General features: G+C 40.2%; 1 protein-coding gene across 3 annotated transcripts; it reads left to right on the forward strand.

Annotated features, from left to right (window-relative positions):
• The first annotated feature begins 2471 nt into the window (after positions 1 to 2471).
• Positions 2472 to 24659, forward strand: kiaa0232 (KIAA0232 ortholog). 3 transcript variants are annotated; one of them, XM_076288968.1, is made up of 8 exons: positions 2472 to 2931; positions 5688 to 6216; positions 7548 to 7688; positions 8509 to 8578; positions 8671 to 8758; positions 13342 to 16651; positions 22082 to 22190; positions 23772 to 24659. In XM_076288968.1, the coding sequence occupies exons 2-8, from the start codon at positions 5983 to 5985 to the stop codon at positions 23789 to 23791; spliced, it is 3972 nt and encodes a 1323-aa protein (XP_076145083.1). In that variant the 5' UTR covers positions 2472 to 2931; positions 5688 to 5982; the 3' UTR covers positions 23792 to 24659. The 3 variants fall into 3 exon arrangements, with proteins under 3 accessions (XP_076145083.1, XP_076145085.1, XP_076145084.1); XM_076288970.1 differs by having other exon boundaries at positions 2473 to 2931; positions 23775 to 24659; XM_076288969.1 differs by lacking the exon at positions 2472 to 2931 and adding an exon at positions 3117 to 3676.
• The last annotated feature ends 1677 nt before the right edge of the window (positions 24660 to 26336 follow it).

Below are 26336 nucleotides of genomic sequence, written 5' to 3' on the forward strand. Positions count from 1 at the left end.
CATTGGAATTTACAGAAATATATGGGAATTAACTGGAATAAACAGGAATAAACCTTTGCACTACAAGTACAAGCTGTTCCACAAGTCACTCTCAATATACTCACATCATTAATGCACTAACTCATTGTCTTCCTTAAGCAGTGTTGGCAGCAGCAACACAATGCTATCTGCATATCGGGGAAATAAAATAAAACATAACAGCATTTCATGCAAATTGTGTCACCTCAACCTGATTAAGACTGTTGGTACAAATGATAGTGTTGGTCTGAAAACTTCATTGACCTTTGACCTCAAAGGATCTGACTGCCTGCATATCACTGATTGCAGGCTGCAATGCCCCTTGTTTACTCCAGGGTTAGATAAGAGGACACATACCCTTATATTCTTTGTTGACCACAGAATAGACCGCTTCGTTTCCATGAATGTTAACCAAGGAATAGTCCTCTCCAAATACTGAACAGAACAATACGCCTTACCTTTGCAAGGACAGTGGACACAGAAGAAGAAGTTGATCAAAATTGTATTGGAGTTTTTGGCTGGGCTCTGTTTAGGCCTTCATAAGACATATTTGTGCTCAACATAGGCTCTTAATTTATTTTCCTTATTGAGATAGTAGAAACACTCTCATAAAAAGCAATGAACAGAAAATAAATTCATTCAGGGTCTGATCAGACCTCACAAGTATGAAAAATCATTTTGGATGTCATTTTCAGAGCACCCTAACACTTTGTGGGAATGTACGAAGATTTTTTAAATATTTTTTTCTTTATTCTCCATGATCCCTTCTTTTTAAAAATACCAATTTGACTTGTCTTGTGCAAATGTTTTATTTTGAAGAGAGAATTTTATTTCCACCCTGAACATGGGCAAAATGCACCATTGAGATCAATATGTTTTGTATAGAGTAACCAAAGGTGGCACTGAAATCACTGAATCACTGAATTTAAAAAGGATATCCCCACCCCTGCTCAGGTACTCTCAGGTGATCACGAATTTGCCTTTGGTTATTTACTCTTTACATCAATGCTATACAAAAGATATTGATCTCAATGGTGCATTTTGTGTTGTTTTGTATAGCATTGATGTATAAAGAGTAGGCTAAATAACCACTCCTGGGTAACGGTACACCTGGTAATTTTTTCAGAATTTTTTGAGACCTAAGTGCGTGGGCCCTGGTTGAATTGACGTGGAATGACCTGTATGAATAATTTTGGGCATGCCATTTTAAGTATAAGTATAAATACTCTTTTGATCCCGTGAGGGAAATTTGGCCTCTGCATTTATCCCAATCCGTGAATTAGTGAAACACACACAGCACTTAGTGTACACACAGTGAGGTGAAGCACACACTAATCCCGGCGCAGTGAGCTGCCTGCATCAACAGCGGCGCTCGGGGAGCAGTGAGGGGTTAGGTGCCTTGCTCAAGGACACTTCAGCCGTGGCTACTGGTCAGGGTTCGAACCGGCAACCCTCCGGTTACAGGGCCAAAGTGCTAACCAGTAGGCCACGGCTGCCCCCTTTTTCATATCTATTTACATAAAACAGTAAATGTTCTATTCTATGTAAACTTTAAATATAAATTTGTCAAGCCTATGAATAAATTCAGCCTCTAGAGTAATCTCATTCCTTTATTACTGGGCATTAGTTAGTACACTGCAGTAATCTAAAGCATATTACTGGGACATTTGATGATCTGCAAGGTTGAATAACTGTTATACAAACGAAGGCAGGATGGGCATCACCAAGGTCTATATAAAGTTTCTGGTATCAATCCTCAGCAGGACTGTGTAGAACTTTTCTTTTCCAAGTCCCGCCCACACACACATCTTCACTGTCATCACTCACATACTGTACATCATACATACAGTACTCTGCTTGCAATAGTAAGTCCCTTCACCATACTTGCAGTACACTGCCCCCCCCCCCCCCCCCTATACACAGCACATTATTTCATCAGAAAGCTTCTCTAACACACATCCCCAACATACTTACAGCACACTGCCCCCCCCCCCCCCCCATACACAGCACATTGTCTCATGAGGAAGCTTCTCCAACACACATGTTGCACACTGCCCTCTCCCCACATAAACAGCACACTATCCCATCTCCCTTGTCATCCCCCCAACACACACACCAAGACCCCTGGCAGTTGGGTTAGCCCCTTGAGCCGTGGATCTGCCCAAGGTTTCTTCCTTAGTAAGGGAGTTTTTCCTTGCCCCTGTTGCTCTTGGGTGCTCCTTGTTGGTGCCCCCCCCCCCCCCCCCATTAATGCACAAATAGGCTGACACCAGACATACTTTCACTGCATTTCTTACATCCAGTAACTATATGCATGTGACAATAAACTTCCTTGTATCATTGTATCAAACCAAATTCTGTAGCCTATAATTAGTTTCCCCTAATTGAATAGCGATGTTATCTTTCTACCATGTTATCCATGTTTTTACATCAAATGTTATTGTTGTCGAGTCTTTGCATGAATTAGTAGACAGGCACAATAACAAAACATGATCTCTCAAAAGTAGGTCATTCATATTTAATGTTGGTAAACGCACTACTTAACCTTCTGATGCAATAGTTTGCGGAGGAATAAACCTAATGCTGGGACAGTAGCATTTCGCCTGGTTGCCTCTGGAGCTGGCCTAGTAATATTTCCAACCTATGCATTAGACTCGGGAACAACAACATAACCGCGATACTGTCAGGAATTGGAAAACTACAAAAACCATGACATAGTAAATCAGCGTTCGAGCGCTCTATCATATCAGCCCTATCAACAGACAGTGGACATTCTAATTCTCAATCTATGGTTCAATCAGCGGTCGCCGCTCTGCGCTCACGGTATGTGAAGCAGACGGATTCCGTAGCTCGAGCTCGGAAGGGCACGGCAGCGGGAAAGAAGCGACGTGAACTACTCCCTTTTCCCCTTCTGTAAGTTTACGTTAATGTTTTCAGTTACTGTAGGTTGACGAGTCATTGATATTAACATAACATATTTTGTTTCTGTTACTTATGGTAATGTGCGCGATGCTGTTGTTGTTTGTTCTGTTATTATTGCTGCCAAAATGTTTGTGGCCTAATGTCAAGTGTCACTGCAGCGAACTAGCCAGTTCAAGTATTAGCTGGTTTGCTGACTTAGCTACGTCAACAGCTAGCTGTTCGCTAGGTCCCGGTTTTGGGCAGCCGGGCGGCCACTCCTCCTTGCGTTAGCTCATGACAGTATCAGCGTAACAAAATTTAACCCTAGCTGACAGACAGTGTTCATGTTGGCTGTGGATATTCTGCTATTAATTGTAAACATATACGATATGATTTAATTGTCCCTCGCTGCAACATTAACTATCATGTCAGGAAAACTCTGGAATTTTACCAGCAGCTCATAGGCCAATGTTAGCTTCAGCGGTGATCGCAAATAACGTCACGCTAACGTACTAGATTAAAGGATATCGTCCGCTAGCAATGGGCCATTAACGGTAACGTTGCCGTTAATTGATTAAATCTATCACGCTGGTGAACGGTCATCTGGCCACAATCTGAACTGCGTCAGAATACCTTGCAAAAGAGGTTCAACGTTAAATTAGAACTAGATCTATGCAATTTAGCGTTAACGTAACGCTAACGTTGCTTCTGGCCGTTCAGAATTGACGGAGTTACTCAATGTTACGTTAAATCGTAGGTAAGCAAGTGGTATCCTGGTCTAAATGGTAGCTGCTACACCTGAAGTATTTGGATAAATTTACATTTATCAAGATGCATTTTACGTTAGCCTAGTTAAATGTAACCCGTTGACAGATGTCCGAGTATACTGTGTCAGCGTTAACGTCGACGTTACAGCGTTTTGCAACGTTACGTTGATGCTAGCTTTAGCTTTCTAGAACTAGCGTTAACTACCGCAGTGTTTACGAACTAGTAGCGTACTGTCACGTTGAACTATCGTCATGAAACTACAATTAACGTTAATTTGAGCCTTCTAGTTATATGAAGTGGCCTTTGGCTGTGTAAATTCACACCGAAGTTTAACGTTACGTTAGATTCTGACTGATATCTTTGCTTGTCATCTTCAGCAACAATGGCAGTCCGGCTAAATTGTGGTTAACATTAACGTCAACTCACCGGCCATAACAACTATGACTGAAATGTGAAGTGTTTCGTCCAGTAGTAGGCTGTAGCGTTTTTTTCTGCATAGTTGCTAATATTGTGATCGTATTATGCTGTGACGTTGGTTGTAACGATTAAAATGAACGTTAAGCTATCGCTAACCTTACCGGTCACTCATAACGCAGTGTAACGTTAACTTAGCCATGGAATGTCAAGTAGAATCTACGTTAATAGCTGGCGATACTTCGGAATTAACATTAACGTTAGATCTGTTTCGTAGTTGCCATATATGTGTTACTCGGTTAATTTACGATTAATTAACGTTTTTCCCATCAAGATGTACTGACTGAATGGATAATTTGACATGCTAGTAACGCCAACGTTAGCTAACGCTAAGGTTTTAGCATGTCATAGCTCCTTGTGTTAGCTCAGTAGTACTTAACGTTAACGTTATGTCGCTTGGTGTCCTTTAGAATGATGACTTTATGAGTTCTAGCAATAAAACCAATGTTTATCAGTTCAGTATAACTTTCACAAGCATGGTAATGATTCTGATGTGCAAATGATCTATGCCGCTGATGATATTATGTCGGCTAAGTTAATGTTGTCTGGTTGACGTTATCTAATGGAAACTGGAAGTGAACACCTAGCTAAAGAGCTACCGGTAGCCAATACCTAACGCTGGTTGGATAGTTGAGCAGATTTTCGGCTAGACTAACGATATCCCAAAAAGTTTATTTAGTCAGATTTAATTAATACATTGTAACGTTAGATTAGTAGGTTGGCCTGTCAGTACATCCATATTTATGTTCGGATAAGTGCAATTGGTTTACGGACTGGGGCAGAATACAGCCCCCCCTGTATCCTACCTTGTAAGGCCAACCCTTGCCATTCCTCTGAGTGACGGGGAGGCAACCCAACGACAGTTGTAGGCTACACCTTTCTCATTAATCCAATATTTAATTAATACTTTATTTAATTAATACAACTGCTGTTAGCTGGCCTACCAGCCTGTGCAGTGACACCATTACAGACGGTTCAAAATTATATGATTAAAGATCATAAAATTCAAGATAAATTATCATCCATGAAAGCATGCGGACAAGGCTAAATGCATATTTCACACATTGAGTGCATGCATGTAAATCATACAAGTGGGCATGAATTGTTCCTCAATGTATGCTGCCATACATTAGAGACTGATAATCCCATAAAGGAAGGAAGTCCTTGTGTTGTGTTGCATCTGAGGTTTAGCCTTCAACAGCATTCTGAGGCTGGTGCCTGAGAGGATTAACCCTTTATAGTATCTTTGCCCTACACCGTCTTTATGCCATGTACCTTTCAAAAACATTACCTCTTGTGGCCAATGTTTTAAGCATACTGAAAGTGGCATGTTCTGTCACATTACCCATATGTTAGGTTAACTGACAAAGATGTTTTATAGGATAGTGTGTACAGGGAACTGTTTGTTTGTTTGTTTGTTTGTTTCTTCAGAGTAGACATGTTTTTTCTGATATTGATATTACACTATTTGTACTGATGCCGACATTTGTTTTTTGTGCTTTGTTTTTGTGTTGTCTTTCACCCAGGTTGAACAAGTGGTGAAACCCATTTCACCATGTACCATTGCGACTGATATTGAGCTCAATTTGGTCACCCCCTGTCATCACTACAACTCACAGATACAAATCACACGCACTTAGCAATGGGTACTGAATAACCCAAGACAAGGCGGGGGAAAACACTGATCTTTATGTAGCCCTCTGCCCCCTCCTCGAGAGAAGCCACCATCTCCCATCTGACATTTTTGCACTCCTGCAACTGTCTAGTCCTGCATTCGTCATCATGCCACTCCTGCTAAGGATGGCTGCCACCTAGGCCCCCATGCGTCCCTTAAGTGGCAAGCACCCACCCCCTCCCAGAAGTTTGTTGAGTCCCACTCTGCCTCCTGCTCTCCTCAGACCTTGCTCAGAGATGTCTTTGCTGCAGTCGCTGGGGCCAGTGCAGAACTGGCTGGGTCAGGAGCTAGAGAAATGTGGGATTGATGCTGTGATCTATACCCGCTATGTGCTCAGTCTTCTCTTGCATGACAGTTATGACTACGACCTGCAAGACCAGGTAAATACATGTGCTCATTTGTGTGTGTGTGTGTGTGTGAGAGAGATTAATAAGCAAAAACCTTGTAGCCACTGGGCACAAAAACCTATGATGAAAACGTGGGACCCTTAGTACAAACCTGACATCCATAATAGGCCGACATACACATACTCAAAGAATTTTCTAACTTTGAGCTACTGTTGCTAAACCCTGTTGTGTCTGCACTGAACCGTTTCTTGTAAGAGCTGATGATAACAGGAAATGTCCATATGTGTGGCATTGTCTATACCATGAAAATCTTTTCAGGAAGCTCTTCGTTAGCATACAGCATATTTTAAACTGAAGTTTATGATTTAATGTAGGTGACTTTAAGAAAGACTTCAACTTTGGATTATCTTACAACAGCAAAATAACAATGGATGCTATGTAAGAACCACTCATACAGATTCATTCCTAACTGGCTTGTTGAACAAGTGATGAGGACATCCTTTGAATTTTCTCTTATGTACGAGTTTGTACGAGTTGTGCTCAAGTGGTCTGCTGTTAAACTAACCTATTCTTATCTCTAAAGAATACATACTTTTAAAAACCCAATATAATTTACACTTCAGCATTATTATGGATATAATTTATTTGCGTTATGCTTTTTATGCATAAAACATGTTGTTTACGTGTAATAGAAGTTTAAAACAGCTTGTTAAATGAGGGGATAGGGTTAATATCACAAAGCACACCTTTGAACAGTCATGTCATCCTTAAGTCTGAGGAGCTGGTTGTAACTTAAGTCTGTACAGCCTACAGTAGTGTTGAGTACAATGAATGTACAGTATCTGGGTGTCCGTTCTGCAGTTTTAAAGGGAAACTTGGCAGGATTAGGTATATTTCCCCCGCTGCTAGAGAAATTGTGCATTATGCTATTTCAAACTGTGAAAAAAGGTAACGATAAAGCACATGGATTTGTTTACAAGCTAGCGAAACGGTTAGCATAAGTTCGGCAGAACAATGTGGATGTTACAAGGTAAGAACACGATTTAAAACGAGTTTCTTGTTTCTCACTTCTCTTTCCGGGACGGTAGTCTCAATGTTGCAATGTTGGTTTTCCGCCTGGGGACGCTAGGGGCAGCGGGGAAAGTCACCATTTTCACCGGAACAGGTCATTTAACCATCCAAATGATTTCCAAACGGGATTATTACGTTGAAATAGTTGCCAAGTTCTCCTTTAAAGCAAATAAATGGCAGAAGGTGTCCATATTTAGGAGGATTTTGGCTTGAGCTGTGGAGGTGACTGTCTTCTCGCTCTCACTATGGCATTTTCTTATTCATTCTAATTTTTCTTTTTGAATTCCTTTCAGGAGAATGACATCTTTTTGGGCTGGGAAAAGGGAGCAGGGAAGAAGTGGACCAGGAGTCGGAGGAAGGGGGGGGCAGATGTGAGTCTGGAGGAGATGAAGAAACAGGCAGCTGTACAGTGCCTGCGTTCTGCATCTGATGAGGTGAGACAAAGTACTTTCAATCACATTTATGTGATGACCACCTGGGATCTTATTTGATTGATCAGGCTGTTCAGGTGTTGATTATGACTGTTAAAAAAACTTGTGATTTTAAAAATGCTGTTGGCTGCAGCAACTCGAGCTAGGTAGAAATTGCATCACTTTTGCAATGTTTACGTCTGAGTGAAAATGTTGAAAATGTTGCTGGCCTTGTTTCAGTTGAAAACAAAATTGCAACAATGGCATTGCATGCAGTGTGGTCATTTTCCTGTTCCTATCGAGTTGCGTGTGAAAAAAATATGTCTCACCGTCTGTAGAATCACTTCTCCTTCTCCCACAGCACTGTTGCTCTATCATAGGCTAACTGTGCTGATACTGTAGGCTGCTGACATCAGTCGTCTACGATATGATATGCTGTGCCAAAACAAATGTTGTTGAAGCCTAAACTAATTTCAGAATCTATTCAGAAGGTATCTGTTGACAAAGCACATGTTTTTGTAAATGCTTTTATAGGAAATAATGACAATTGGGGGAGAAAGAGAGAAGAACACGTGCATGTTACACCGATGTCTTCAATATGATAGAGACAGATACCTTCTGAATAGATTCTGAAGGTATCTGTCAGACAGAGACCAATGAGCAAATCAGCTGTTTAACTTTTCATCATACTTTTGTGACGACTACCTACTGAACTCTAAGGCAACTCTCTCTGTAGCCTACAAATGCTAGGGTGAAAAGTGTCGATCACAAGGGGGACTCCGATTTAGATCTGTGTTCCTCATTAATGAATTAAATAATTAATTTATTCTTACTTTTTTTGTAGAACTCTGGAATTGAGAGTCTTGTTGAGGAGCTCTGCTCCAGACTAAAGGAATTGCAAAACAAGCAAAAAGGTATGTGCCTGTGTCTGCCAACACTTTGATTTAAATGTGACCAAAGCAAATAGTTATTTTTACAAATCTATCTGATTTCCTCTTTTTTGAAGAGCGAGGGAGGCAAACAAGCAAAAAATCTGAAGGAGTTCTATCACCAGAACTGGCCGTATCACCATCCTTGAAAGACCAACTGGAAATGTAAGTTCCCATCAAGAAGTTACAGAAAAACATATATCATTCTTAATTGTTAAGAATAACGAGTGATTTTCAGTAGTCAACTTTTTTACATTTTTCCGTCATTGTTTTAAAATGTCCATCGATGACGGAAAATATTTGATTAACACAACCTCTGTTGTTTGTGTGTGTTCTCAATGTGTAGAATATATGTGTGTGTGTGTATCAGGGATGGAAATGGCCACCAGCCAAATGTGGGTGAATTTGTGCACTGGCGGGTGAATTTGGTCAACTTACCATAGGCCCGACGGTTAAAAATAAGAAAGTGTTTCGTAGGGATCATGTAATGTTATCAGTAGCCTATAAGGGTAAATCGCGCTGATTTGAACTACCAATGAGCCGCAGTCTCCCCGTAGCATGGTGCAGCGTTTCACTTTTTGACACTACAATAGGCACACAAAGTGCATCCAAATTCGCCTATTCTTCTCTGTTGAACTACTCAAGAAGTATTCATCACACAGACATCACATGAAAGAGCCTTTTCTCGGCTTTTAACCGGTGCTAGTTAGCCGCTATTTGCTGTGATAAACGGTTCGCGAGAAAAATAACTTAAGACTTTTCAAGAAATGTAATCATTATTCTCTGTGGCCATCTCCACATCAATTCGTCTTGGTGGAATCTCACGAACTCTTCATGCAACACATGATAAGCCATATATCACAATAAACAGCAGACCTTACCGAAAACAAAGGTGTATTGCATTCCCGTGTATAATTAGCAGTTCCTGAGTAATCCGGTTTTTAAATAAATTGTAGCAAATTTCAACATGGTCTCCAACTTTGGGCTTTAAACATTTCTTAAAACTGAGCTATGCTTACATCGCCCAGATATCTGTAAATATTAGAATCAGAGAATATACAGCTCATGGTTAAGAGTGTGTCAATGTAGTCTTAATGATTTATTTTCACAAAATGCTAAGCATGCATGTATTTCAAACTGAACTGTGCTTAAATTAGTCAATGCATGATTTCATAACAGGCCAAATAGCAAATAAATGTTAAATATAGCCTAGATGTCTGTAAATATTAAATTCAGATGATGTAGGCTACACAGTACAGTTAGATCAAGTTGGATAGCTCCAGAACTTACGCCAAAGTATTGTCTTAAAGGAGCCACACTATTTTTATGACGCTATTCGCCTTATTCACCCGGTGGCCAGAACAAGGCTAAAGGGCAGGGTCCAACTACGGACTAAAGACCGAGTCCAAAAAGGTTCGAGTCCGAGTCAAGACCGAGTCCAGGATAGGAAAAAAAGTGACAGTATCAAGACAATCATTTTGGGTTATTATTATTATTATCTAAAACCAAAAACAGTGTGAACACACCCAGGATTTGTAAGTGTAGCCATTCCCCTTCTCCAATATTATTATAGGGCTGTCAAACGATTAAAAATATATATTTTGAAATGAATTAATCTCGATTAACCGCAATTAAAAAGTTCCTAAAGACTATTGCATATTAAATACAACATAAATCACAAAAATTAATGACTAACCACAAAGGTAAAAGTAAAACACGTTTATATTATTTAAATGATAATACTGACCAGGCTTGGAATTTCACCATTCCGGGGGCAAGGCCACTTGGCCTTCAGTTGGGCATATTTGGTGGGGGGCACAAAGGCCACATGTCAGGGCACCAAGGCCAAAGTTAACTATAGCCTACAGTAGTAGGCTATAAAAATGATCAAAGTTGTATTTAGCCTATTCACTGCAGTAGACCTACATCACTGTATGAAACATTACAGAAACATGACATATTACATAGAACTGTAAATCATCTGATCATCTAATATTTACAGATATATAGGCTATATATAACATTTATTTTATATTTGGCCTGTTATGTAAGAAATCAAGTATTGAACAATTTAAGCACAGCTCAGCTTTAAGAAACTCAAATAGCCTAGATGCATGCTTAGCATTTTGTGATCATTAAGGCTACTTTCACAAACTCTTAGTCCGCTGTCCTCTGATTTACCAATATCTAGGCGATATTTGTAACATTTATTTTGTATTTGGCCCGTTATGAAATCATGTGGAACAATGTAAAAGCCCAAATTTGGAGACATCCATGTATGTCGAACTTTACTGCAAATTCAAAACTGGATTACTCTGGAACGGCTAACTGTACAGGGGACTGCTTTACGCCTTTGTGTTCGGTAAGGTCTCCTGTTTATTCTGATATATGGTTTGTCATGTGTTAAAAGAAGGGTTCGTAAAGTATTCCACCGTGATGAATGGGTAGGGAGATCATGGGACGCAAAACCTTCAGTAGAATGTATGATTAAATTGAATTATATTATTTACTTTTCTCGCGAACCGTTCAACACAGCAATTATCGGCTAACATCGTTTAAAAGCTGAGAAAAAGCTCTTTCATGTGATACTTGTGATGTCTGTGTGATGAATAGGCTACTTCGCGAGTAGTTCAACTGAAAAGGGTGAATTTGGACGCACTTTCTTTCTTGCTCTGTCACTTTCTCCACTGCGTAAAAGACTAAATTAATTTGCGCCGTGAATGCTAAGATTATTTTGACAGGCCACAGGCTAAATAAAAATCGCTATTAGTAGGACGCAAAGCAGTATATTGAAAGAAGGGGGCACCAAGGCCACCGTGGCCTGTAAACCTCTGACTTTCAAAGGGGCCTCACGGCCAATGCAAGGGGCTACGACGGCCGTGGCCGTCGTGGCCGCCGTGAAATTCCTACCCTGATACTGACACAGTAATTGTGTTTTAAAGTATTCATTTCTTAAGAAATACTACACATTTGATGCTGTTTAACTCATTTTTAAATGGTGCACTGTCACTTTAAGCCCATTGTGGCCACGTTCTCATAATGATCTTTTTTTTACAAGCTCCATTGAAATATAGCCTATAGCTAGTCCACAAGCTCTAATATTGTTTGTACCACATGTATTGTACAATATTAACAATGATAAGCATGATATTAAGTTGGTATAAACCGCTTTCATTCCTTTGGAAATAGAAGCATGTAATGACATGATTCTAGCTAGACATTTTCTGTTTGCAATTAAAAGTGAATGATGAGCCTGAGCCAGTCACCTAGCTAGCTGAGTGGAATGTGTTTAAATCGGCATAATATGTGCTTCATGTAAACAAATGATTTAAGACTTCAAGACTCACCAGTTCCATTACACAAAGGCAAAGACAACTCTTCATATTTTTGTCCATTTTTCAAATCACAGTGAGTGCAGCCTACATGTCAAAGTGCCCTGGCTCTCACAGTTTATAACTGGTCAGTGGAAATCAGATAAATCCGCAATCTCCTCTAACCTCGTCTTTGTTGCCTTCCTTTTATAAGTTTCTTATATTAAAAAGGAGATATCAATTATCATCAACAACGACAAGCCAGCTGGAGCCTGCTAATCGTTTTCGCTCCCTCTCGTGTGCGCTCAGACGCGCTCTCAATTAAATGGAGTAGCATACGTTCAAGTTGGATCTTAATGGAGAGGACCCGAAAAGTATCATCTTTATGTGTAACTGTTGCTGTTGGTTCATTTTGACATTGTAAACGTATCTAACAAGAGTGAAAAGCAGTTTGCAGTAAAGCTACTATTTATTGGCTAAATGTTGGTTCCTCTTCATCTTCAGCTAACTCCACAGACAGTAAAATAAACTCTCAGGCTTGCGGTTTTAGGTTTTGCGGCTTCCGTTACGTGACATCAGCCCCCCACAAAGGTAAACACTATTGCGTTAATATTTTGTAACGCATTATGTATTTCAAAATGAATCGCGGCGATTAACACGTTAATTTTGATGGCTCTAAATACACCTGGACTCGGTCGAGACCAAAAGCCATATTTGGCAAGACCAGTGGCCGAGACCGAGACAAGACCAAGTCCAAATACTAGCGAGTCCGAGACAAGTCCGAGACCATAGAAAATCGGTCTCGAGAACGGACTCGAGTACTACAGCCCTGCTAAAGGGTACACTTGCCATTACACATAAGTCCAGCAGATGGTGGTGGTAATGCACTCTGTTTGCAAACTGCCAAGAAAAACTCACTGAAGAAGAAGAACAGGCCAGTGAACCCTTCTTCTTTTTCAGTGAGCTTTTTTTTTTTTGGCAGTTTGCAAACATTACCACCACCATCTGCTGGACTGAGGTATAATGGCAAGTGTACCCTTTAGCCTCGTTCTGGCAGCCGGGTGAATAAGGCGAATTGCATATGAATGCTGTTCTGTTGACCTTTAGTGTTGTTGCTACTGTGCATGAAGGACAGGCCAATTTTGAGTTCTGTCCAACATTGGTGGTAAGTTTAGAGAAAAATTCAGCACATTTTAATCGTATTGCAATAATGCCGAAAACCATGATCATTTAGGTTACTATAATCATGATATCACATTTTCATACCCTATCTCTAGTGGCTGGTGAAAAAGTTGAGTGGCTGGTAGATTTTGGAATCCACCAGCCACAGTGGCAGGTGGACAACATATTTAATTTCCATCCCTGGTGTGTACAGTATGTGTGTTCTCAATGTGATCTTCATTTATTTAATTGGTATTTGTTTTCCTTTTGTGCTAGGTACAATGAAGCCTTTCCACCACTTTCCGAGAAATCCGTTTGTCTTCAGGAGATCATGACTGTGTGGAACAAGGATAAATCCTGCACATCTTCTTCGGCTGCCCCAAACACCAGCACTGAGACCTCTGCACCTAAAGATTGTTGGAGTGATGGTGAGGCCTCCAAGGGTGAAACCTCAAAGACCTCTGACACCAGTACAGCCATCACATCAGTAATTGGAGAAAGGATTCCACACAGGCGTAACAAGAAAGAGAAAGAGAACAGACAACATGGAGAAGAGCGAGCCTCTCACAGTAAGAAGCAAGCTCGGAGTTGGTCGGAGGGAAAATATCGACCCCGATCCTGCTCCTCTGGCTCCAGCGAAGCAGGTTCCAGCTCCAGCAGTAATCAGGGTGACCCGAAAAGACCTACCAGCAAAACCCTCCAGATTAGGCATAAATCCCGTGAAAGAGGTACAACCAGAAGCAAGAAAATTCGAAGCCAAGGGCAAGTGAAACTGTCCTTTAAGGCCTTTGACAAGGAAGAGCGGAAAAGTGCTGTGGCAGGTCCTTCTAAGCAGCAGCTACCAATCTGTCCAAAAAAGGGAAAGAGGTCTCTTAAAGAGATAAAAAAGGAGACTTTTGGAATGGAGTTGAAGGAGACACTATATGATAGGAGAAACAAAAAAGAGTATGTAGAAGAACCACTATGGTACACAGAACCCCTGACAGAATATTTAGTCCCTGTCAGCTGTAGAAAAAGCAAACTCGAGACAACTTATAGGAACAACTCTGAATCTCCTAGTGGATCCAATTTGTCTGGAGATATGGACAGGTTGACAGAGCGAATGCAAGGGATTTGTTTGGCCAGTGCTAACTTCCAGAGGACTTATCTTGCAGCAGGGACTTTTGTTGATGGGCACTTTGTTGAATTGCCAGGTGAGAGCAGTGAGCAACCTGTTGAATTCAGTAGGACCTCATTCAGCCCACCACACGAGGATAGCCGAGATTTAGATGATGAACATCTGTCTGAATTCACTGACTTCTATGAAGTTGATATTTATCCATCCATATTGGATCCTTGTGCCTCAGACTCAGTCCAAGAGAGTCGAATCCTAAACATGATTCGCCAAAAAAGCAGAGAGCAGAGAGAATTTGAGGCAGAATGTTTAGTGTTAGATGGCCTTCAGCTGCATGGGAAAAGTGCAATAAATACGGAGTCACTGGGAGCATCTGGAACTGATGGGTTCCTCTGGAAAGATTTTGAAAGTATTGCTCAAGTCTGTGAATGTTACTCATCGTCCAGTTCAGATGATGTGGAACGAGAAAGTTTTGTTGGGGACTCCCCTGTTCAGCTCTCCCCAGTATTTGATAGTACAATGTTTAATTTGAGTGAGTTGTCTGAGGAATGCAATGCTCCAGAAACCAGCTGTGATGGTCCACATCTGAATACCAGCTGTTTCTCGCTTTTCGAGCTGCAGTGTGATAGCCCCACTTGTTTTCCATGTGATTCTGCGACTAGTTGTCATGAAAACACCACAACTCCTAAGACAAGTAGCAGTCTCGATCCACATGGTGACAACAAACAGTCTCGTTTGCTCATTTGGACCAAAAATAGTGCCTTTGATGGAACTGAATATTGTTCTAATCTTTCAACACGAACTTGCAGCCCTTGGTCTCACTCAGAGGAGACTCGCTCAGACAATGAGCAAGTAAATGTTCCGTCAGAGGAGTTGGCTCAGATTGCTGGTGAGGAGATAACATCTGTAATACCTTATATTCCAGCAACTTATCTAGAGGAAGATCTCCTTGATTTTTTGAAGGATGCTGAAGTACCACAAGAAAAGGCAACACATACCGTTTCAAAAACAATATCCAAACTGGAATCAATTTGTGGTATACCATTAGAGACAGGGGAGAGTGAGCAGTATGACACTGGCATATATGATGATGCAAATCAACAGAACAAAGACTACACCTCAGGGATAGATAAGGACATTTGGACAGCTGTTGGAGATCCTTCACACAAGGAAGAGGAGAAGCCTCATTATCAGGGGCTGTTCTTGGAGGATGTACAGAACTACCACTGTGGTTGTCAGGACATGAAGCTGACTGGTGCTGCACAGACTGCACAGAAGAAAGCAGTGCAATGTTCGGTGTATCACCTGTGGGAGGAGGAAGGAGAAGGTCAAGAGTTGGCTAAAAATAAGCTGTCCAAAACAGATAGTGGTGACTATATGACCCCTTTGAAGCCCTGGGACACGAGTTCAGACAAAGACAGCACATCATTTATCCTTGGGGGAGTGTATGGTGAACTCAGGTCTTTTGGAGATGACCATGACTGGGCTGCTGTTCCATCAGGCAATGCCCAAGGCCTGCTGCAGTGTGCTGCTGCTGCTGCAGCCTCAGACGTTGTGACTATTGCAGGCACTGATGTGTTCATGAATGCAGGAAACTGCTTTGCACCTGGTCACAAGCCGCTCTGGAGACCACTGGTCTCCTTTGGTCAGAATGACCATGCGGTAAAAAGAGACAGATTGACCAAGGGGTTTTCGTTTATCTTCCATGAAGATTTAATTGGAACCTGTTCAGGTCTCTATAGGGATGAACCAGACCAGGATTACTCATTCTCATCATTTGACCTGAACAATCCCTTATCTCAAGTACTCCATGTGGAGTGCTGTTTTGAGCCCAATGAAATGACGTCATTAAGCCCAGGCTTCAAACCGAAGTCAATTCTTTGCTCAGACTCAGAGAATGACATCTTCTCTTCCCGGCTGTATGGCATTAATCAGACTCAGTACCGCGCCATACGCATATCCCCAAGGACTCACTTTCGACCAATTTCCACTTCAGAATTGTCTCCTGGTGGAGGCAGTGAGTCCGATATAGAATCTGAAAAAGATGAGCATAGTCTTCCTACTCTGGTTCAGGCCAATGTGTTTGATGACCCACAGGCAGACCTCAAACCCCTAGAGGAGGATGCTGAGTGTGAAGGACCTTATTATGGAAAGTCAGAACTAGAATCTGGGAAATTTTTGCCCAGGTTAAAAAAATCTGGTATGGAAAAGAGTGCACAGACTTCATTAGATTCGCAGGAGGGGTCTGGTGCACTTTTGTCAGTACCTGAGCAAGATTATGCTGACAGTCAACTGGTGTCTGCAGCAACTATAGCACCCATGACGGTGGAGACACCAGCACAACTGTCCTCCAGTGATCAAGGTCACAAGGAGGAGCCCTGCAAAAGTGGAGAGGCATTTGGATATTCAGCCGTTGCCCCTGTGCTTCCCCACCAAGGCGGGACAACATTTGACCTTGAAAAGTTGCATGAGGTAAGAGTTGTTTTTCTTGGCTTTTTGAAAATGTTGTTAGTACTCTGCACACAAATAGTCTATATGGTATCTTAAATTAAACTTGTCTGTACATAGTTTATTAGGTTGAAATATTATTAAATGTAAACAATACAATTTTACCAATACTACTAACAGTGAAGTAAAAAAATATATTTTTTTACGCTAAACATTGAGGGCACATCCGTGCAACCACACCACTGCTAAAAGATAATTCTTGGGAAAATACTGTATGAGTAGCCTAATTGTGTTAAATAATTAAAATGAATCGTAATTATGATTATAGCCATAACCAAGCTGCTCTTCTTTCCAGTGACGGTTCATGTCTCATCACAGTATACCCGTAATCAGTTTTATAGAAAGAATGCCTGTTGGGTGTCATCTGTACGTTGTGAAGCCAGTAAAATTATTCTTGGAAATTATTTCGCAAGGCAGGATTTTTTTTTTTTTTTTTTAATCAAACAAAAAAAATTCAGTTCACAAAAAAAACAGTTAAACTAGGCCTGAATAATTCACCTATTACTATTCAAAATCTCTATTTGAAATAATGCGATTAGGAAACTACAAAGGTTGCGAATAACTTTGCAATTTGTGACTTGACACAGTGGTTAATCCATACAGTACATTGGCCACGTTTATGCTAGAGTAGAGACATAAAACACAACAGCTTTATAGAAAGAATCCCAGTTGGGTGTCATCTTTAAGATTGTGAAGCCAGTAAAATGAATCCTAGAAATTCTTTTATTCGCAAGCCAGGATTTTTTTTTTTTTTTTTTTTAATCAAACAAAAGAAAATTCCAAACAGTTAAACTAGGGCTAAATCATTCACCTATTATGAATCAAAATCTCTATTTGAAATAATGCGATTAGGAAACTACAAAGGCTGCGAATAAATTTGTGACTGACGCAGTGGTTAAAGGCACACTATGCAGGTTTTTTAGCTTAATATGCAAGTTTTTTAGCTTAATTTACCTTCATTTAACAGCTTCAGAGTCATTGGAATGGTTATATGACTTTTTTCGGGTTGAATGGTGGCCGTGTCGCTTCCCCCTAGCGCCTGTGAGCGGAAAAACCACCCTTGCAACTGTGGGCCGGCGGGCCTACGGCCTCAGTGTCAGGAAGTATAACGAGTGTAACAAATTATTTTACTGCATTCAAATACACATACACGCCAGGCACCGGCTAGAAAAAGGTAGCGATGGAGTTTCTCAGACATTCGTCATGACAGAGCCAGCGAAAAAGAAGCAAAAACCGAGAAAATAGTAAGGAAATTGCCAATACTGCATAGTTTACCTTTAATCCATAGACAGTACATTGGCAATGTTATTTGCTAGAGTAGAGACATAAAACTACCTATAAACTCGGTTGGAGGGACATGTGTCTTTACAACATCAGTTAAAAATCCTATGCTTACCAAGTCACAAAACCAAATGTACTGTAATTTGGCTGACTGTTGGTTAGTCAGCTAGTAGGTCAAGTTTGCTGGCTAGGACTAGCTCTTTCTGCTTGTAAACTTCAGAAAGTTACCTTGGATATTTAGAGGTAGTATAGCGTTAGCCTAACATTTATTTCTCCTGTAGCCCAGCTAGGCTATAATGCACACCCCTAATAGCTTTAAAACATAGCTGTATTGAGTTTTGGCAGTAGGATAAATTTAATATCCAACAGGAAACTGGCAACTTCGGTGTAGCTTTGAACAAAGCTGTCCCTCATCACTAACATCATCTTTAATATCAGTTGTCACACTGCTTCCATCTTTGGATCCATCTCATTACTCTCATCTGAATTACTCACAAAGTTGCCATTATGTAGAAATGACACTGATCTCTAATGGGCCTTATCTTTCATCTGGCGCATAGTTGCACCAAGTGTAACAAATGTAACAATTGGTAAGACCTTAGCAACAAATCCCAGGCAACACAACTGTGCTGGTGTGCTTGGATTAATGTCCTTAGACTTTGTATTCAGTCATTTCAATATTTGAGGTAAGTAGTATTTTTTTGTAACACGATTGTAACCACTTGGCAGTCAGTAGTAAAAGTAAATAACTAAGTTTAAGACGTTTTGTCGTTGCCTACGAGTTGAAATACAAGGAAAGTGCAAACGCGCGCATTAGGGTGCATCAAATTTGAATGGGAAATTTTAATTTCAAAATATCAATTTGGCTGGCATTGCATTTTGTTCCAATTAACATAAAAATGACTTTTGCACAGTTTTGAGTAATTCCATTGAGATTTAGGGGTGCCACCTAACACATGAACTTTGGCGAAATTTCAAAAAAAGTGCAATTTTTAGTCTAATTGCCAAAAGTTGACCTGGAAATGTTGAGTACAGTGAACTTTTATACAGTAACATGTTCTATAGGGTTATCAAAGTAAAAGTTGTTTGTTTGCCCTTTGGGCAACTTGGGCATTTCTCAGAATTCAACTTTCAAGATTCTCCATTCATTTGTCCTATAGACAAAATGAATGGAGGTCAATGGGACATGTTCACGTGGCCTTACCCTGAATTCTGTGCAGCAGTGATGGATGTCGAACAAACATATAAAATTGAATTGACTTTATTGTTAAACACAAAGGGTGATACTGACAAACTTAAAAGAACAAACCCTCTCTAGTGGCTAACTCACTGACTAACAGGGCCTAATGGTAAGAGCTGACACTAACTAAACTCCGAACTTAACTGCTCAGTCTGTGCCAGAGTCTCTGCTCCACTGAGCGACATCACCAGGGAGAAAGAGAGAGGGAATGGAACCTGAACTCTGAACCTAGCCAGTGTGTCTCCCCCCAGATATGTCTCCCCACCCGCCACCCAAGAGTAACCGTCCTACTCAGGGATTAGCTTGGGTTTGCAGCGGCAAAGGTTTGGCTGTTGGTTGCGGTCATGTTCAACTCACACACACACACACACACACACACACACACACACACACACACACACACACAAAGACACAGACACACACACACACATACAGACACAGACAGACACACACAGAGAGAGAGACATACACACAGAGAGAGAGACATACACACAAAGACACAGACACACACACACACACACATACAGACAGACACACACAGAGAGAGAGACATACACACACACACACACACACACACACACACACACACACACACACACACAAAGACACACACAAAGACAGACACACACACACACACACACACACACACACACACACACACACACACACACACAAAGACACAGACACACACACACACATACAGACACAGACAGACACACACAGAGAGAGAGACATACACACAAAGACACAGACACACACACACACACACATACAGACAGACACACACAGAGAGAGAGACATACACACACACACACACACACACACACACACACACACACACACACACACACACACACAAAGACACACACAAAGACAGACACACACACACACACACACACACACACACATACACCCACACATACAGACACAGACAGACACACACACAGAGAGACATACACACAAAGACACACACACACACACACACACAGACACACACACACACACAGACACACACACACACACACACACACACACACAGACACAGACACACAGAGACACACACACACACAGAAACACACACAGACACACACACACACAAAGACACACACACAAACACACACACACACAGACATACACACACACACACATGTTCTCCACAGCCAAAGAGATAAATAGAAAGAGAGAGAGAGAATAAGGGATACAAAGGAGAGAAGAAAGACACACCCAGAGAAAGCGGATGAAAAAAGGAGAGACAGGGCTAGATGTATGTTTTTGTGCCCACGTCAGGCATATTTCATTTGCAAAGTGCACGTAAAAGCATGCCGAGGTATGTACAAACAGGCCGCACTAAGGAAAAAGCGTAGACTGCCTGTCGTGGGAGCTGCAAATGGCTATTTGCGCTTTTCCGTGTCATGCATATGCATTCATAGGAGGGTCAGAGGAAAGTGGGAGTATCGCGCAAACACAGGAGACGACAAGTGCTAATAGCATTGATTAGGTATTCCGCCATATGTATGAAAACAGCGCATGTCTGTTTTGCGGTGAAAAACTTGCGCCTGTTAAAAGCAGGTGTAATCAAAACGGTAATCAAAACGGTTGAATGCGTCAATTAGAGAAACTTTTAGAGACCGCTGAATAAGTATTCAGAGCATCAGTTTTCTTCATTGTGCAATAAATAGTTCAAGTATTTTTAAGTAGATTAGTAGAACTACTAGGCCTACTCTGTATGTCGCTGCTCGTTGACATCTTATTATCATGTATGATCGCTAAAGTTTGTTTCTTTTTAATGTCACAATTGGTTAACTATTCAACTGCGCTTGTGGTTCAGCTGGTGGCACGCAATTAGCTTTGCAGAGGGGGCGGGGAAACAACTAGATATGATAGTAATATGTAATAACACATCCAACACAGATCAAGATCACCTCAAACAGAAAGATCACCTCAGTTTTCTTGAGCTGTAGTATTGTTTACCTCAGATCTCCATGGCGACCATTGAGCACTGTTAACCACTTTATCCAACAAAAACAGATGTGCGGTGGCACCCCTAAATCATAATGTACTGGAAAAATATTTTGCATGTGTTGTTTCTACATATATTGGAACACTTTTAGCACCCAGCCATATCAAAATTCAAGAATTGTGTTTTTTGATGCACCCTAGCGCGCATACTCTGCTTGTCGCACATGCACATTTTAGAAAAGCAAGATTTAGTGTATTCCTGCTGTTGCATACACAGTCTCGCGTGCAAGCCCTTCTGCAGAGGTGCATTCATTTGCCAATATATCAACATGAGAGAATGATAGTTAGGCTCAAAACACACCCATGATAAATTAAGAAACATAAGAACAACTCTTTTGAACCATACACCTGGCACAGAGACCATTTCCCCCGCTTTTAAAACAGGAGATGTGGATTCAGATACGTCCTAAATATTCATGTGCATCACACTTCTGATTATGCATTTAGATCATTAAAATAGAAAAATATCTAATATCTCTGTGAAACACCTTTGCACAATCAGCATATAGTATTATTGACTGAAGCTTGACTTTCAAAAATGATATCACCAATCACAATCTCTGTCAGAAAAATCACAATTACTTATGCTCCCCAAATCATAAGGCCTTAATTTAAATATTTCTTGGCAGGTTTTAAAATTAGCACCCGCCACTCGCCAAATGCGAATAAAATTCTGCATTGGCGAGTAAAATAAATTAGAAAAGAATAAATTAATTTGCCACTGGAGGGTTGCAGATATCAGAATACTTCACTGTAAACTTTACAGACTTTGTCTACATCACATAAGTGGATAGGCTAGGTTTTGACAACTTTACATGTTATTTAAGTACTCCCTCTCTGCTCTCCCCTAACAGTCATATAATTTGAATGACACGGATGATGAGAGGAATGATTCTCAGCAGGATGATTGCTTGTGGCAGAGTTCTCTCATATCCCCTCTATTCTCTGGGTCACAGTGCACAGGTAAGTCAAATCAATGCACATTAGAGAGGTTAGCTTCACTGTCCCACCATAGTCATCCTCCTGTCCACCTGTCTGGTCACTAAGATTGGAGTGATTTTGCACACTCAAGAAAATGCCAGAGGAAGGTCGAACAGTGGAAGGACCTTATAAAAGTTGCTAATATTGTTATATAGAGCTATTCCACATCAAATAAACCAATGCCTAACACACTTCAGTCTAAAAAAAAAAATCTGAAAAAATGACCAGTAGTACTCATGTTAGTCAGCAGAGTCTCAGGATCCTAACTTACACCTGGCCAGACGTGATGCAAGTACCTTTGCTAGTTTGTGACCAGCGCAGTTATCATTAACTCATTCGGCACACAAGTTATAAATCAACTTGAGCCCATATGAGAATCCATGGTGTAAAAACGAGATGTGGTCAGATGCGGTGTTCGTGCATTGTTGTTTTCAGGGAACTGAAAGTGATTCTGTGACTGACCAAGAAAAACCTGGCATAGTCATACTCAATTCTAGTCAGAATTTTAGTCTGATACTGCTCCATTGGAATGTGATTATGGGGCATGTTTCAACCGATACAGTGGGGAAAATGCCTCTGCACTCAATTGGATAGACCTAACCAATCAGAGCAACGAAATAGCTTACCGTGAGCTGTAGGAAGAACAACCGAGGTCCCGAACCATCCTTCCTCTCCACAAATGCCTTAACATTTTTTTCTGATCGTTTTTTTAGTTATTGCGCTACATTTTGTACAACACCCGATAGCGAAATCTAAGACAACAAAATACGTAGCCGGGTAGGCTATTCGGGAAAACGGATATTTCCCCTCCTTCGTTTTTAAAAATAATTCCGTTCACACTGATGCTAAAAACAGCTTGGGAAGGGTGTCACAAACCCCTTGAGCAAACAGGTGGCAATGCAAAAATGCTTTTTTCCCTTGATGAAAGTGAAACCTGAGTTTTCCCAGATATCCACTTTTCATAAATAATTGTTTTCAGTGATAACCTCAGTTTTCGTGTGAAAAATGGAAATAATATGCATTTTCCTATGTGTTAATGGGGTCTGTTAATCTGTCTAACTTCAAGCCACAGCATTTTGTTGCAAACAAAATCAACATTAGTGTGCTCAGATGACGTGATCAACGAGGCACTGTTGCTCATCTGTCCATCATCGTACAAAGCCCAATTTGATTGGTCAGAACAGCTCTGGTTCGGGCATAGTTGCTCCACAACAGAAAAAGACCAGACCGAACTTCCCGAACTCAAATGTTGTGGGCGGGGCTAAGTTAGGCTGGCATTCAGGCTAACATTGTCATGCAATATCCTGAAAAAAAATTGCAGTGTTTAACCATTGACCACCAGTGTGCTTGGATGTATGTCCTTAGGACTTTTATAAGCCCTTCATAAGCCCTTATTATGTTCATTTTTTTACCCCAACTGTATTTGGATAATGGTATTTAGTACTGGTAGATGTCATCGCTTACTCACCTCTAGCCGACAACGGTGTAATACTGCTTTTTATTAGTGTTGGGTGTTACATGGTCATGGTGTTGACCAATATTTTTATGTGTATCTGTCTTAAGCAGGTAGCAGCAGCATGTGACGAACCAACTTCAGTGTGGAAAAAGTACTGGAGTGAAGACAAGACTGAATCCTCTCATGTCTCCACATCATATTTGTCCTTTAACTCTGTTCACACGACCTCACTGACCTTTGTGTGTTTGACAACATAAAAAAGAAACTTAGTAGAAAAAGGAATTTGTAAGATATATCTTTTGATGGAGTTATATGGGGCATTTATTTAGTGTTTGTTCATAGTTCGTTTCGGTGAAATAGTCCACTTTGACCAGAACGTAAAAGCATTACGGGCAGTCTGATGAGACTTTACAACATCATACATTTTTTCCTCAAAAGTCTCTTATGGTTTTGAAAACTAGAAAGCTGTTAATCATTTAAGGTTTCGTGCATGTTCCTCAGCCCTCCCTTCCAAAATCCTGAATTTGCCACTACAGTTTAACAATTTATCATCTTTTGCTCTTTTTGAAGATTTGAAGGCATGGACGTTTCATGCGGCTGGCAAATTGCTGTTGATTCTGTTGATTCAATGCCCTTTTTCCTCTGGTGGCATAGAGTGTGTGCAACTTCCTTTACATGTGCAAGCTTTTTTTTAACAAATGTGTAAATTATTATTTTTGTGATGCTCTTTTTTCCTCTTAAATTAATAAAAAAAAATAGGTCTAAAATTTATTGGAAACAAATGACTAACAATAAGTTACAGAAAACATGAAAAAAAGTATTTCCTTTAAGAATGGGTACTTGTGAATTATTTTCTACAAAGAAAAAAAATGGTCTAAATAAAACAAAATATTTTTAAGATCATATACTAGATAGATTTGGTGTTGCAGAGCTTATTTGTAAGTTGATTCCTGATTTTGAGGAATAATAAAAAAATACTCAAAAAGCCCCCCCCCCCCCCCAAAAGAAAAGAAAAATAAACCGTGAGAAAAACACATTCACACACCAGGATTGATACAATTGGAAAATAAATAAAAGGATAAAGTAGACAAATTAACACATTTATTTTTTTGTTTAACCTCTGTGTGTTCTGAGTCTGATTATATGATTATAATTGAGAATACACAGTCGTGTTGAATATTATAGGTTGCGTGTAGTCTGTTGACATATGCAAAACATCAAATGTAGCACATATGCAAAGTTGTTAGGTGATGAACTTGGGCCTTAAAGTGATTACATGTTGGGGGTGTTAGTAATGTTACTGCATGTAGTTTAAGCTGGATACTTTTCTTACCTGCCCTTCCATTCATCTGCCCGCCACCCAACATATCTGCTTCACAAATACAGCATACTTTTTCTTTAGCACTTCTGCAGAAACCTTTCAGTTTTCAGTAGATTGGTGTGCAGGGCATGTTGTGGTGCTATCTGATACCATGAAACATGCAACACCTTTCGTGTGTGTGTGCGTGTGTGTGTGTGTGCGAGTGCGTCGACATTAAAGTATGTAAAGTTCCAATGTAGTGGAGAGTTGTTTGAGAAACAGAATATTTATACAAAAGGCCTTCATCAGCTGTGCAAGCAAAGGGCTTCTGAGTCCATGTTTGGTTGGGTTGCATTGTCAGTATCATTGCGTGTAGCTCTGTCTCACTCTCTTATTCCCTGTTTTTTAACCCTGTAAAACATTAAATCTGCCAAATTTATTTGCGTTCAATACTGTACAGAGCGTAATTTGGCTTGTGCATTTCTCCTCGAACCATTTGTAATTATTTTACGCAGACATTGCATGCAACTTAATTACATGAAACATGCAACATAATTTCCATAATTATTTGTGTGTGTCAATGCCCCGTTGTCATTGTACCTTTTACCTAGGAAGTGTTTTGCTTGCACAGTTCATGAAAGACTCTCTATGGTAGAATATAGACCTACATACATAAATATGTAGTAATCAGTTGCATCATATGGATTCTCAGGAAACAAAAAAAAACCTATGATTGCCACACGTCCAAAAATATAAAAGATACAAAAAATACAACAACAAAAAAAAAACCTTTCAGTTTGTTGATGAAAATAGTTTTTCTCCATACAGTAGTATTACAGAACATTATTAAGGTACATAATTTAATCATGATTGAATTTCAAAAAATCAAAATCAACCCTTTTAACTTTTATTTTGTCTCACATGGTATGTAATAGTTTTAGGAATAGGTTTTCTCCTGAAAAAATAATAATAATAAAAAAATACATTCACTTGTAGATTTCATTGAAATGTGAAAAACTGCAGTGCAAAGTATCCTTCATTTTATTTTATTTTACTTTGGTGTGTGTATTTATGTGTGAGGAGTTTTCCCTGAGCCCTGGCACAAAAAAAAAAGATTTTCTTTTTAAAAATAAATAAATAACATTAGGGTAAAAAAAACATGCCTCAGAAACAACAGGGGTCTTTTTGTCCATTCTGTTAAGATATGAGCTTTCTGTCCTCTTGTGTTCACCAAGATTATCCACTCCATACATCCCTGGATGTAATCTTTATAATTTAATGTATTTCCTTTGTTTCATTGTGGAGTTTCTTGACATATAATAAAGGATCAAACAGTGCTACCCTAATGTTGTCTTTCTCAAAGTTTTTATTC

Source organism: Alosa pseudoharengus, unplaced genomic scaffold (genome assembly GCF_046254945.1).
Source record: "Alosa pseudoharengus isolate Yale_2024_CS ecotype anadromous, Long Island Sound unplaced genomic scaffold, YU_APseudo_1.1 YU_APseudo_1.1_scf_17, whole genome shotgun sequence".
In the NCBI taxonomy this organism is placed as follows: Eukaryota; Metazoa; Chordata; class Actinopteri; order Clupeiformes; family Clupeidae; genus Alosa; species Alosa pseudoharengus.

Excerpts from the sequence above, each read along its gene's own strand:
- kiaa0232 (XM_076288968.1), top strand. The coding sequence starts at position 5,983 with ATGCGTCCCTTAAGTGGCAAGCACCCACCCCCTCCCAGAAGTTTGTTG. Across the intron at positions 16,652-22,081 it reads ACCTTGAAAAGTTGCATGAG|TCATATAATTTGAATGACAC; the intron begins GTAAGAGTTGTT and ends CTCCCCTAACAG. Across the intron at positions 22,191-23,771 it reads CTCTGGGTCACAGTGCACAG|CAGGTAGCAGCAGCATGTGA; the intron begins GTAAGTCAAATC and ends ATCTGTCTTAAG.